Source organism: Glycine soja, chromosome 7, assembly GCF_004193775.1.
Source record: "Glycine soja cultivar W05 chromosome 7, ASM419377v2, whole genome shotgun sequence".
Lineage (NCBI taxonomy): Eukaryota > Viridiplantae > Streptophyta > Magnoliopsida > Fabales > Fabaceae > Glycine > Glycine soja.
The window spans coordinates 46,610,313-46,624,881 of record NC_041008.1 but is presented as its reverse complement, the minus strand read 5'-3'; the positions used below and the strand labels follow the sequence as shown (position 1 = coordinate 46,624,881).

The 14,569-nt window shown below is 32.6% G+C and overlaps 1 protein-coding gene across 1 annotated transcript; it reads right to left on the bottom strand.

The window, feature by feature from the left end:
* Positions 1-6,677: 6,677 nt before the first annotated feature.
* On the bottom strand, positions 6,678-14,218 carry LOC114420277 (protein STICHEL-like). The gene is made up of 6 exons (XM_028386210.1): positions 11,639-14,218; positions 11,213-11,432; positions 10,299-10,856; positions 8,200-8,890; positions 7,130-7,208; positions 6,678-7,018 (listed from the first exon to the last, which is right to left on the bottom strand). Exons 1-6 carry the CDS (start codon positions 13,715-13,717, stop codon positions 6,923-6,925), a joined length of 3,723 nt encoding a protein of 1,240 aa, XP_028242011.1. The 5' UTR covers positions 13,718-14,218; the 3' UTR covers positions 6,678-6,922.
* Between the last annotated feature and the right edge of the window lie 351 nt (positions 14,219-14,569).

Below are 14,569 nucleotides of genomic sequence, written 5' to 3'. Positions count from 1 at the left end.
GTCTAACGTAACTACGTAATTCTTTATCCAATATAAATAAATTCATTTGTTATTTATATTTTAGCTGAGATTTTATTTTATTTCAAATCTGTTAAACGTGTATGAATTTATTCATTCTTGTAAGAATGAATTTTATTTATTTATTTGTTCTTTATGTATAAAATCTAAATAAATTTATTTTTATATTTTAGTCTCATTTTATACCGCACCAAAAAAAAAGTCTCATTATGTAGTTTTTATGGTAAAGATAATGATATTTTTTCATCTTTTTAGATAAATATATTATTCTTTTACGCTCTTTATTACGAGAATAATTATATTCTTTTTTTAAAATTACTAAAAATAATTTTATAATAAAAATAAAATAATTTAATTTAATCATAATTTTTTTTTCAATATAAATTTGATTGAATAAATTTATCACAGTTGTTATGGATGCTCTATAACCATAACAGATAGAAAGAACATAACCACACAAAAGAATGATTAAAATGACCTCATTATAGTACTGTTAAGATTACTGCACGGAGCTATAGAGATCTAGTTGCAGAAGCAGAGAATCCGAACCCCAGAATTAGGGACTTCAAAGCTACAAGAGCCGCAGACTTTTGTTAAAACAATTTTTTTTTTCCTTTTAAAACTGGAAAAATTGTTTTCAGGTTATGGAAAATAACCAAAATATGATTAAATTTAGTTTTCTTAAAAAAATTATCAATTGTAGTTTTCACAATTTTTCTAAAAAATTACTTTATTATATTATTACTTATTAACAATGTAACATATATCTAAACATCTTATACTATATGTCATTTTAAAATGACTACTCGGGCCGTGAGAGTAGGGGTACAATTTAATATATACTAAGATATAGTATAATTAAAAAAGAACATATGGCAAATGTTTTATAAAAACAAATTTTTATTATATACATTTTTTTTTGTCAACAATAAACAATACAAGAAAACTAATAAGATATTTAATGGATAATATCTTTTTCTAATATTAATTATCTTAATATAATTAATATCATTATTATTATAAAATTAAATTTTATATATTTTATTATATGTTATAAATATTATATTATGTATAACATAAATGTAGAAGCAAACTTCAAGAAGATGTTTTGATGATGTCAAAAGAACGCGCTTCTCAAGTTTTATTAAAGACAAAAATTCAAGATATCCAAGAAATTCAAGAAATATGATGATAATTCTAGAGTCTTAGGAAGAAAGTTTCAAATTGAATCAACAAAAGGTTTGGCCAAAGGATTTAACTTAAAATATTTTTTAAAAGAGTTTTATTGGTAGTCGATTACCAAAAGATGTAATCGATTACCAGTTACCAATGTGCCTTATGAAAACTTTTAAATGTTTTAAAAAACATGTAATCGTGATTTGGAATGTTTTAAAAAAGTCATAAGAAATTTGAATTTAAATTTCAAAGTTGATAATCGATTACCAATGTTTAAATATTCAACTTTCAAATGTGAAGAGTCATAACTCTTCAGAAGTAACTATTATGTAATTAATTACATCATTATAGTAATCGATTACAGGATTTTCGAAAATAATTTTCAACAGTCACATTTTTTTATTTAAATTTTGAATGACCATCAAAGGCCTATATATAAGTGACTTGGGCACGAAATTTTCAGAATTTTATTTGTCCAAAAAGTCTTATCCTCTCAAAAGATTCAAAGTATGCAATACCAAAATAACTCATTTTACTTACGGTTTCGTTCCTTTTTCTGTTAATTGAATAAAAATGGTAATTGTCAAGAGAGTGATAAGAATAATTTTGACTTTTCAATCATATTATATGGTAGATAAAAAGTTGTTCAGTAGTTTATTGAGTGTGTGTTTGATTTTATATTTGAATTTTTTAAAATTTATTAAATACTATTATGTTTCTTTTGGACTCATAATTAAAAATAATTAATTTCATACTAATGAAGAAAGTTAATTCACATCATTTAATTTTATTAATCTCAAATAAAAAATAATGTTATTTCTAAAATACTCTTCATTGAAATTATCATAAATAAAAAAAATCATTCAAAATAAAATTGAAAAAATCATTCAAAATATAATATCATTAAATAAAACAAAATTAATTAGATTTATTTATATTTAAATTCAATATACAAGATCACTTTTTTACTTATATGAGTCCAGGAAAAGTATCAATTAAGGTGATTAGAAACAAATATTCACATATTAGGTTTCAAGTCAATGAATTCACTTTTTTTTTTTATCCAAAATTGACTATGACCTAAAGTAACGTTAGGTAATTTTAACGTTAAATAAAAGAAAATATTAAATTTTGCTATTAATTTGTTTTAAGAATAAAAACATTCAAACATAAATTTTATCACATCAAAATTAATGTTAATTCAAATCAATTTTATCAATGTTCCCCTAAACACATTGAGTTGCAAGCTTTTATTTTTTGTTCTGTCTCAATCATTTTTAAAATAAAACATATAATAAGTAATTTTATGTTGTATTATCTCTTATATTTCACAAATTAAACGGGCCTTAAATGCATATCACATGATCTTTGGTAAATTTGGGGTATCTCCAAACAAAAGCCAAAAATTAATCATTGGAGGTGTCGAGAATCATTTAAGAGGATAATTGGTCCTAATGTTTTGTCATACATGTTGACATGACAATCAAAATCCATACTACATGCTTAAGGCACATATCACATGGTTATTAAGTGATGATAAAGATAAATTTATAGAATTAATGAACAGCAAAGTTAACAAAAAAGTAAGCATTATAGATCAATTTTGGTTTAATTTAATCATCACCTATATTATTAATTTTGAACCTTACTTATTCTTATATACATTTCTTAATTTTTACAATTTTTATGCTTACTTTTCTAAAATTTAAAGGAAGTAGAAATAAAAACTACATTAATTTTCAATAAATTAGAAAGCTTTGTTTTATATATATATATAATTCTAAATAAAAAAGTATTCATTAATTTAATTAAGTACATAACTTTCTGTGTAATAAATTACTTTTAGGATACGATACACTTTGTAGCTAAAACACTGTATTACTTGACGTAGTATTCGAATATTTCAAATAGATAAGAAATTACTTTTTTAGTTAGTAATAGATTACAATAGAAATAGATTATCATATAGAATTGTGATTTTTGAAGACCTGTGACAAGTAGAGTAACTACGTATTGTGCCTATAGTAGACGATTCACACACACACACACAAAATTCCTAAATGTGTTTGGTTCAGCCATAAGTGCGGCAGCCTCTGGAACGGACTGAGCTTTAGTTAGCAATTTTTTCACTACTTGTATGGCTTCCTTTGAATTTGACAGTAGTTTTGAGATGTATGAATATGAAAACAGAGTAACAAATAAAAATGATTATATGGATATCAATTATTTGATATTGAAATAATGAAACTGTACAATGTGTAAATAACATTGAAAAATGTTTTGAATACGTCAATTTAGCGAACAAAAAGTTGTTTCATATGATTTTCTGAAGTCTTTTCGAGATGCTAATATATGAAAAAGATACCAGATCAATTTTTTCATGATAAGATAGTGTATGCATTTGTAGAAACTTCCAATCATATGAGTTTCATCTTCATATATAGAACGCAATTTCTAATTTTCAACTAGAAACAAATCACTCATGCACATAAGGATATTCTGGTGCTGATTTCCAGCAATTCGCAGTTTTGGTGTCTGATATTGTGCGCCACGCTATAGCGAGAAAAAGAATAATTTGCAGTACAGCAAACTAACCATAAAATAAGTGACAACAGGTCAGATATTACTATGAAACTATGCAATATCAAATGGATTCCAAGGTTATTTTTAAAACACAGTGATGAAGGGGTGGTCTCAGTTCTTGGTTCTCCCGTACATCCACCTATAGAAACGTTTCTCTTACATTAAGGTGATTCTTAACAATAACTTTTAGCCTTTGCTAACTGTAATATTTTAAGTTAGACAATTTATCTCGTCCATAATACGAACTTTCATTTCATTATCTTTATGCACCCTAAATACTATGAGTTTAATAGCTATGTAACTGAGTTTTACACCCTAAAAAACTTATCATACATGTCAGTCAGTACATGACTTTTTTTTTTCCTCAAAAAATAGGGCGTATGAAATGGATAATCCCATTATTAAGAACCAATTGCAAACATGTTGTGATTTACAATTTTGCTTAAACAAAACTCTCATGCGGTCAGAGTGTAGAAAAAGAGAAGATTATAGACAAATAGAGCTAAAGTCTCGAATTTCAATTACCCGAAGCAAATATAGATATTATTCCTACAGTTCAGTTTTACTCCACACTGGCAAGAGGGCACCTCTCAATCGAGTTTTAAATTTTCACAAGTTCAATTATTAGTCCCTAAAATTGGCATGAACTAACTTAAACATTAGAACATTGTCACCACTGACTGATCCCAGTAAGTTAGGGAGTAAATTGATTGACAGTGAAATAGCAAGAAGGAAAGTGATGAAAAAAGAGATATTTAGGCATAGGCAGAGAAACAAGTAAATTGTGTGTCAATGCAAGAAGGCATAAAATGTGGGCATACAAGACAACATAAGCTGATTCGTGAGCATAGGATGCTTCCTCCTGAAGAACTCTCCGGTGTGTTTTCCACTTCCCTGATCTCTCTCCTTTCCTCACCCACTAGCTCAGCTTTTCTTTCTTTCATATTTGGTAACTTGATGATTACTGATTAAACAGTTATTGCGTGAAACTAAACAAACTTGTAATTTACATCATGTGATAGATACCATATAGCTGGCACCCACTTAGCAGCTGATTAAGCCCGTCCCAAAAACAAAATAGAAGCATTCGAGCTTGAAAGAATTGAAGCCGCAAAATTTGGACTTTTGGTCTAACTTGTTTTTTGGTTGGACTAAGTTAAATAGAATTCAGATTTTAATTTATCAATTTTTCTCTTATAACTTACTATCTACAGAATATTTTTTTTTTTTTATGCATGGTAATGGAAGACTCGTTACTCAACCACCAATTGAGTTAGACCCATGATTAATTATTTATAGAATAGTTTATCTACACTATACTATCACAATTTTTTTTTATTGTCGTTTATAACTTTTTTGTTTCAGTGTGTAGTTTCATAGTTGGTTTTAATGACTTCATAAACATGGGCACAGATAAAAATCAATTTTGTATATTATTGTTGATTATTGATTGTTGAAGTTGCTCAAACAATACTAGATCCTTATAAAATCTAACATATGATTGACAACCCCTAAATAAGGATATTTATAAAAGTATTGATTTTAAAAGAATTTATTTGTTTAAGTGATAAAATAAAATCTGCAGGTAAAAATAGAATAAAGGTTTTGTTATGTTAGAACTATTTTATTTATCATTGATTCCAGTAGAACTAAATTTAATTTAATTTTCTTAAGTAAGATTTAAAGTCTTTAGATACTTCATACTAAAAAATATGGATATGAAAAAAGAATTATTCTATTCACTTGTGTCAAAACAACAACTATATTAGATGTGAATGAGTTATTTCAATTCTTCCAAAATTAATGTATTAAAAGTTGATTTTATCAAAATCTAAATAATCTCTTAATATGTTATTATTGATTTTTTTAATAACACTCAATAAAACAATGAAATTAAAGTAAACAAGGGAGGCAGAATCGACAATTTGACCAAAAAAAAAAAATAACACTATGGATTCGTGTTAAAAACTTAATTTCACGTAATAGTCATGTAATCTTTGCAGAAAAAAATATGATACTACAAATGTGTCTATTTGAGCATCATGTTGGTGATAATCACGTTTAATTTTCACGTTAAAATTGAAACTAGTTTGTATTGTTTCAAATTTTCACATTCCAGATTCATGTTTTTGGGGTTTGGATGGATATCCTAACATCCACTACGGTTAGTTTGGGTGGTGCTAAATTGTAAAATAATGTAAACTAACAGAACTTTTGTGACAAAAATTAAAATTATGTAACTTTTCACGTTATTTTGAGAATTAGTTTATAATTTGGAGAAGCTGGATAGCAAAAGAAATTCAAACCATTGGACTTGGTGAGTGATAGAGTCTTCTTCGCATGGACAATAACAAAATGCCCAAATCAATTTTGGATGAATGACTGTTGGTTGATCAACGTACATTTTGGCAGGAATTTAAGAATTATTTGAAAATGCATTTTAAAATGGATTTTTAAAAGGCCGATAGTGGTCGAATCAAATTAGAGTGATAGCTCTAAGACACAAAATCAGATACTTGAAGATATACCAGCAAATAGATGGACACTAGTCACATTTTGAGCAATATAGTTTGGTCTAAACAGGCTTTTATATCATAAAAGTTTTACCCTTGCTAAGCAAAGTACCTTTATATGCACGTTCACCAACTCCCGGCCAGTTTTATTGGTACTCCACTGTAATAATTTTTTATACAATATTTTAAGTAATTAATAAATCTAACTCATGTTCTTTTCATTCTAGTTCTACTACACATAATATAGAGCTCTAAACTCATTTGTGTTAGATTAGTGATTAGCCTACAGATTTGATAGTAGATTTGAATCTTATTTTTTTGGGTAGAGATTTGACTTCTCCTTAGAATACTTCAATGTGGAATGGATAGCCAAAGTAACAAGAATTATAAAAGTAAATACGATATTTTAGATAAAGAAACAAAGGTTTCAATGTTCCTCTTTATTAGTTCTTTAAATAAAGGATGGAGCAAAAGGAACACAAGTTGAATGGAACTGCTGAACCACATAACATTCACATTTCACGCTCGCATCCTTGAAGAATCGCTCAAAGAAACAAAGGGTAGGAAAAATTTTGGGAAAAAAAAAAAAGAAAAGAATATATTGGATAAACCTCAACTGAATCCATCCTTCCTTATCTTCTCCTCTCCCTTTTCTTTGGCTTAGTGCAGTCACCAAACAACGTAAAAGTTGCAGCTCTACGCGCTCTAACTGGGGTGCCACCTTTGACCTGCTTACAACACAGTGTAACATGTTATGTTTGTTCAGTCTCAAAAATTGCAACTTGGTTATTGAGAGAAAACAGACAAGTTTTGAAGTAAAGGGCGCAGAATGAAGTTACCTTTACTACCCTTCTAGGCTTGGACTTATTCCAACATAAAAATCCACAACCCCCAGCTCCTGACCCTGATTCATATCCCCTACACAAATAAAACAAATTATATTTTTTGAACCAGCAATCATTTTTTGTACGCCTCTTTTTTCACACTCGCATGCAAATATTCTATCATTAACTGCCATTCACTTCAAAATAACTAGTGGTGCAAACCAGATGTGAGAAAAAAAGAGCATGCAAAGTACAAAGAAATTTCACCCTCTTGAAACCAAACTGCAGGAAGGAAATCATACCAGAAAGAATAGCATATCTCAAAGGCAGCTTGACTTTTAGGTTTGAATTAAAATAAAAAATAACAAAGAAAAATGTTATGTAATAAACTACAATATAGATATTAAAGACATCTCAAGAATAAGAAAAATATTAATAGTTTAATACTGAATTGACAATTGATGACAGTCAGATACCATTTATGGCGTCCATTCCAGATGGATGCCATGTGAAGTGGCAAAGTGCAAAGGCTCCACACAGAGCTAACAGGCGCACATGCCAGCTCTTGTGTGTGTGTGTGTGTGTGTGTGTGTGAGTGAGTATATATGCATGTATTGACTGTAGAAATCAGATATAAAGCTGCATTTAGCATACTATAAGCATGCATATAACTTTCAAGTAGGTGCATATACCACCATAAAAATAACCAAAACAAACCAAAATGCCAAATGAAATCCAACATCTCACTCTTTACAAATATTAGTAATTTTACCCCAGCATTTACCATTCAAATTCCACCTTAAATAACCACTTCCATATAATTTCTTAAGGGAATAATTCAATAGATTTCGATAGCAACAGTAAAAAAATCTTTCTACACTTATCTTATGCAGAGAATGAAAAATATATATCTTTCTCTCTTGAAAGAAAAAATAGATTCCACTATCCTAGAAATTAATTCATGCATTCAAGAAGCATCTCATAAACATGATGCATAGAATAGTACAAGGAATTAACCATGCAATTTGCCAATTTTCTAATAGTATTGTTTGTACAAGAGATGGATTGCAACATTGATGACTTACAGATTGTCTTTTCCAGAAATTGTTGCTAAACTGTTGTCATGCAATAAACTTGGTGACATGGGATAACGATCTGCCTTTCGACCAATCTGATCCTTCTGTGGGACCCTTCCATTTTTAAGGCTTAAAACTTTGACTTCATTATTCAGTTCATCTTCCCAATGCTGGTGAGAGGCAAATCTTGTAGAATCCATGGACTCCATTGGGTCCACAGCATTCTGTGGCAGTACTTGATTCTCCTCAGGTCTCAACCGACTCAATGATCCAGGGGAACCCTTTTCTACTGCCTGTAACCAGGCAGTTTCCAGCCTCTGTTCACGAATGATGGATTCAATTCTTTGCATTGGATTATCCTGTCTCCTCTCCTTCACACCATTTCCTTCAGCCAAAATATCTGATGAAGCATTGGTAGATTGAAGGTTTCCATCCAGTAAAGGAGGAAAACTAGAATAAGACTCCGTTCTGTTCATATGACCCTTTCTTTCTTCCTTCTCACCAGCCACTGTTGACTCTGCCTGCTTTAGGCCCAATAGATTAACTTGATTTTCACCTTCACCATCTGGCAAATGGATTATTCTTACCTCCACATTGCGCCTAAGAACCATTTCCATAGAGTTTGTAATGCTTCTCAAAAACCTCTCAACCCTAACTTTAATATCGGCATCTCCAAAAGCAACATATGCTACCAAAACACCTGCAAGGAGAAACTATTTTAGGAGAGGGGGAATAATGCATGACAAAACAAAAGCTGAGCTCTAGTAATAAGATGCAACAGAGCAGCCTCGGATGAGGGGAAAGAAAAAAGGGAGATATGTTAAAATATGGAATGAAGATGAAAATGTTAGATAAAAGCACTGATAAATATCTACACAATGTCTTTGAGGGGGAGAATGACAAATAATACATTAAAATAACTTGTGTAATTTTAGGGACAATTGTGTTCTTCATTTTTAAAATTTTGGCAAAATTGCATTTTTGGTCCTCCTAGTTGTCTTCAATTTCGGTTTTAGTCCCCCTTTAAATTTATTCACGAATTTAGTCCCCCAATTATGTAAAATCCTATAAATGTGGTCCCCAAGTCCAGATTTGAACTTTGACTGTCACAAAGAAACGTTGACTGTCACGTGTTACGTTCTGATTGGACGATGAACAAAAAAATGTTAGAGCTGACTCTTGGGCACACCTTTTCATGTCCAATCAGAATGTGACACATGGCAGTCAACGTTTCTTTGTGACAGTCAACATTCAAATTTGGGTTTGAGGACTACATTTACAGGATTTGGCATAACTGAGAGACTAAATTCGTGAATAAATTTAAAGGGGGACTAAAATCAAAATTGAAAACAACTAGGGGAACCAAAAATGCAATTTTGCCTAAATTTTTTATCCCATCAAAAACTAAACCTTGCTCTTAAGGAATCTATCATATCTTGGTAAACTCACTTGTTACCTTATTAGATTAAGGTTAGGAATAAAGTACTTAACCTAATTCCTAGTACATAACTACATATAGGGGTTAATAATAGTATTTTTTTTTGTAATACATCATAATGCATAATATTAATATCCTATTATTCTGAGTTTCTACTCTCTTTTTCTCCTTTACCTAGATCCTATAATTTCAATAAGCACACTGAAGAAATATCAATTCAAATCCTATAAGTTGCACTTGTGGCCAAAATGATTAAGTTCAATCTGTAATACACATTTTACAAATCATTAATGATGAGATTCAATTTCCTCAAACATAATTCAAGTTGACTTCAACCATGTTATGTAACTCAAGTGTCAATTATTTCCTTTGAATAAAAGTAGACATAACTGAAATGAAAAAGGAAATTATGCAGAATAATTTCTGAAAATCAAATAAAATATCCCTTTGATTATTACATACAAGAGCAAATAATCAGCAGACAATCCAGGGCATTAGTGAATTATTGGCTACCTGATATACTCTGAAAACCATAGTTATAAAAAGCATCTGGTATATATTTGTTTAGAAGGAAACAACTTAATATAAACAGGTTTGTCAGAAGTGCTTCTAAATACTCTCGTAAAGAAGGAAGAACTTCAATTTTGAGCAAAAAATATTATTAGCTTACCTTCTACTTCACATACAGACACAAGCTTTCCATGATTGTGTAGCAGCTGCCTCAATGTCTTCGAGTGACACCTCTCAATACAATGCACCCAGATGTCACATAACTTCCCTGAATCTATGCACCTAAACATTCTATTCTCAACCATAAGGTCATCAGATGAGACCACTGTGGAGCCATCATCTATGACTGGGCCGTTTGATGGCTTTGATTTCAAGCCTTCAATCTTTGAGGATATATCCTTTTGATGGTGGGAACTCTCATTCACGGCTTTTTGCTGGGATGCAGTGTATGCTGACTTTCGAGGCACATATTGAGGGTCTGACTTATGCATGCAAGATGTAACGTCTCTTGAAACACTTGATGGATCATCTTCAGTTGTCTTGCAGCTCTGTCTCCTACTGCTGCTTGACTGAGTAAGATCAGGAGAAGGTGTAGAACCAAGCTGCAATAGAGTTGCTGTGAACCATGTAGAGCGTTCACTGGATGTCCTTAACTGTTTCTCTGCCTCTGAGAGAAGCTTCAAAGCATTCTTTAACCTCTCCAACTCTGATTGATTCACTGAGCATGAAATCCAAGTGCATTTCAATAATCATCAGACGATGGTTGAATTTTCATTATTATAACACACGACATTATAACAATTGATAATATGTATCAAAGCCCAAGGTCACAACCAAAAAACTGATATGTTTCACATACAAACATGATATAACAGTATCAAATAGCAATATAATGCTCTTGGTCCATTTTAACCAATATCTTTTTTGATATAGATGAGTACATGAACTAATCAGTCGTCCTTAATTTTTGAACGGGTAAGGGCATTGCACTAAATAACACTGAAGTTATTCTGTGTTTTAAGATGAATAACATAAATAAAAATCTTATTAAATCTAAGCAGGGATTGTACTCACAACTCCGTCCACCAAAAAATGAATCATCAGGTTTGGTGTCAATGACTGCATATGATCCAGCAATGATGTCCATGATAAGACCGGCTAGTTGAGACATCAAAACCATTGGATCAACTCCAGAGTCCATCAATTCTCTGGCTCTTTTCACTGTCTCTACAGTATCTGATGACATTGCTAGCTCCAAAAGTTCCAATAATTTTTCATCTGAAACAACTCCCACCTGTTGCAGGTAATAAAAAACATTATGTTTTTATGATGACCATTTGACCAAAACACTTTTGTAAAGTTAAAAGTATTTTTAGAACTGTTATTTGCATGTTTGGATTAGCTGATGAGTTGAGCCTTTGAAAAAAAAAAATTATCATCTCATAATTAGGTGTTTGAAGACATGAATAAGCCAAAGATTAATAGTTGCAACAAACTCACCAGTTCATTGACAAGAGAAGTAGTAATTCTCTTCCCCAGCAAACTAAGTTGTTCTAACATTGTTTCTGCATCTCGAAGTGAACCATCTGCATTCATAGCAATGAGGTCCAGTGCATCTGCTTCAACATCAAGGTTCTCCTGAGTAGATATTTTCCTCAACCTGGTCACAATATCCCCATCTTTAATTTTATTAAAAAGGTACTTCTGGCATCGAGATTGTATTGTTCGTGGCACATTGTCAAGATCAGATGTTATAAAAATGAATACAACTCGCTGCGGTGGTTCTTCCAGAAACTTAAGAAATCCCAGCCATGTCTTGGAGGGCAACAGGTGACACTCATCAATAACAAAAATTGTATATTGTGGGGAGGCTGATGATGATCCAGTTGACAATCGTTTTAGTAGATATCTAGCCTTATCAATTCCTCTCTTATTGGTTCCATCAACTTCCAATAGATCACTGCTCTTACCAGAAATGAAATCAACACATTCTCTGCAGTAGCCACAAGGTTTGCTCTCATTAGGACTCGCACAATTCAAAGCAGCAGCAAATATCCTAGCTGTTGATGTTTTGCCAGTCCCACGGGGACCTTGAAACAGATAGACGGGAGCAATTCGTCCCCTTGAAACAGCACTGATAAGTGACTGAACCACAACATTCTGCCCGATCAGTTCACCAAAGAACATGGGCCTATACTTCTGGCTGAAGCTCCGATTATTTTCTGGCGTGCCATCATATTCCCCTTCCCCATTGAGAGCTACAATCTCCAATCCCTCTTGACTCCTACAACTCGATGACCACCTTCTTCCATCCAACCGGCTCAATCCCTCAAGATCAAGCTCCCCAAAGTTTGTGGAAAGCTCGTCATCACTCCTACCGGTTCCAACAGATGACCCTTCTCTAACATCACCACTATTAGTGAGCAATGGAATAACACCTCTAGCACTCCTCAAAGAGAGTCTTCGCTTGTGAGAAGCCGAAGCTGATCTCCGGTGCCTTGGATAAATAGTTTGACTTCCACAGAGCATGCTACTCCCTTTCCTCCTCAAAGTATCCGACAGTGAAGGAGAATAACAACTCCCACACATGCCTCTATGTTTAGGAGTCCTCTTGGACCAGTAGCAAGGAATTCCACATCCTTGACGGCCTGGCAAATCCAAATGATCATCAATCTCATCATCGCCGTCGCCATCATTGACCGATGTGGTGGTTCCATCCCAGGATCCAAGAGTGCTGGGATAGCGGTGACCGTACCTATTGTAAGAACTAGTTGACAATGCAGGGGTGCTATAAGAATAAGAAGAGTCCTCTTTCCTGCTTCTTCTCAAAAACTTAGAGGAAGAGCGAGACCAGTTCTTTTGCCTGAGTTTGAGAAGCAAAGGGGAAGTCCCCGAAATTGGTCTCACACCCTCGGAATTAGTGTAATCCTCGGTATCATCATCAGAGTGTTCAACCGAGTCATCCCTGTTAAAAAAAGGCGAAGGATGCCCTTCTAGCAATGCCTTGGAAGAACTCACAAATTTTTTTCCTGGTCTATGGTGTTGATATTTTGCTAAAAAATCAAAATGTGGGTTATTTTTCTTACTCTTTTTCTTAACGGGAACCGTTCTTCTGGAAACAAGATTGGCATCCCCACATCGGAAAATGGAAGAGCGAGTGCCACCACCACCACCACCACCAACGGCAGCAGCCAAGTAAGTATCACTCTTTGAGTCACAACCATTGCGAGCATCACTCAAACTATCTCTGTCTCTGTCCCCGAGAAGCGAAGAAGATCCATCATCATCTTCTTCTTCTTCCTCCTCATCGTTGTATTTCTCACTGGAAGATTTGTAGTTCTTCCAGTTGTACAAGAACACCCTCTTGTCCTTGTCATTGGTGTTGTTGGGACCCAGTTGTGAAATAGTAGTGAGCCTTCTACTGGCAGTGTCGTTGTTCCATGCAGCCACAGATCTTGATGAACTGAGAGGTGACTTCCAAGAAGAAGTGGTGCCAGGATCTCTGAGCACTCGAGCAGCCTTGCGGATTTGGGTGAGTTCCTTCTTCAAGTGAAGCTCAGATACCCGCATTTCTGACATCTTCTTCTTCAAAATGAACGACACATGCTCATTTAAATTTACCCACTTGAGGATTCTGAGTAAAAATCATGGCTTTATGAGTGGGAAAAAGGAGAGAGAGAGAGCAGAAGCAGATCTGACAGAAGAGTGTGTGAAAATGAAATGAAATGGAATGGGGTGGGTGTCTTTTTTGGTTGACTGCTCCTTCTCATAATACGTTAGGGTTTCCTTTTTGATTTGGCGCTCCAGTTGAATCTGTCTGTGTGTGGGATGATTCAATTCAATGCTTTTCTTTCATGAACATCGAAAAAAGGACCAACAATTAACGTGGGTTGGGATCAAAATCAAAATGGCCCCTACAAATACGGGGAAATGAGAATTTACAAGAGGGATTCTTCTCTTCTCTTCTCTTTCTTTCTTTCTAAAATGTCTTCTTCTTCTTTTTTTAATTAAAAACGCCTTGATTGATTCCTGTCTTGTTTCTCCAATTTTTGACTTTCTGTCCATCTTAATTGCACTCATTATCTTCTCCCTTATTAACATCATATCATATCCATAAAGAAAAACTGCTTTTTAGGAGAAACAAAAAAGCTGATAAATAAAAGCAGATTTGGCGCTTCTCACGTAATTTTCCTTTTATTTCTCCCTTGTTCAATTTTAATTATTGATTTCCTTCCTTATCGGTCAAAATAAGTCTAACTTTATCTCATCATTTCAATTCATGCAAGAAATACTAATTTCAGTTTTATAGTACGAACAAATATGTTCACATCAAATTAAAAAAAAAAACGTAAAAATTATACAAGTAATTTTGGATTTGACGTCAATCAAATCTTCTCATTCTCATGTAACCAACTACATGCACTTAAATGT

Bases quoted from the DNA above. Each gene is read 5' to 3' on its own strand.
- LOC114420277 (XM_028386210.1), bottom strand. From the start codon at position 13,717: ATGTCAGAAATGCGGGTATCTGAGCTTCACTTGAAGAAGGAACTCACC. The intron at 11,433-11,638 runs GTGAGTTTGTTG...TACCTGCAACAG, and splicing joins CTTCTCTTGTCAATGAACTG to GTGGGAGTTGTTTCAGATGA. The intron at 10,857-11,212 runs GTGAGTACAATC...TTTCATGCTCAG, and splicing joins ATTTTTTGGTGGACGGAGTT to TGAATCAATCAGAGTTGGAG.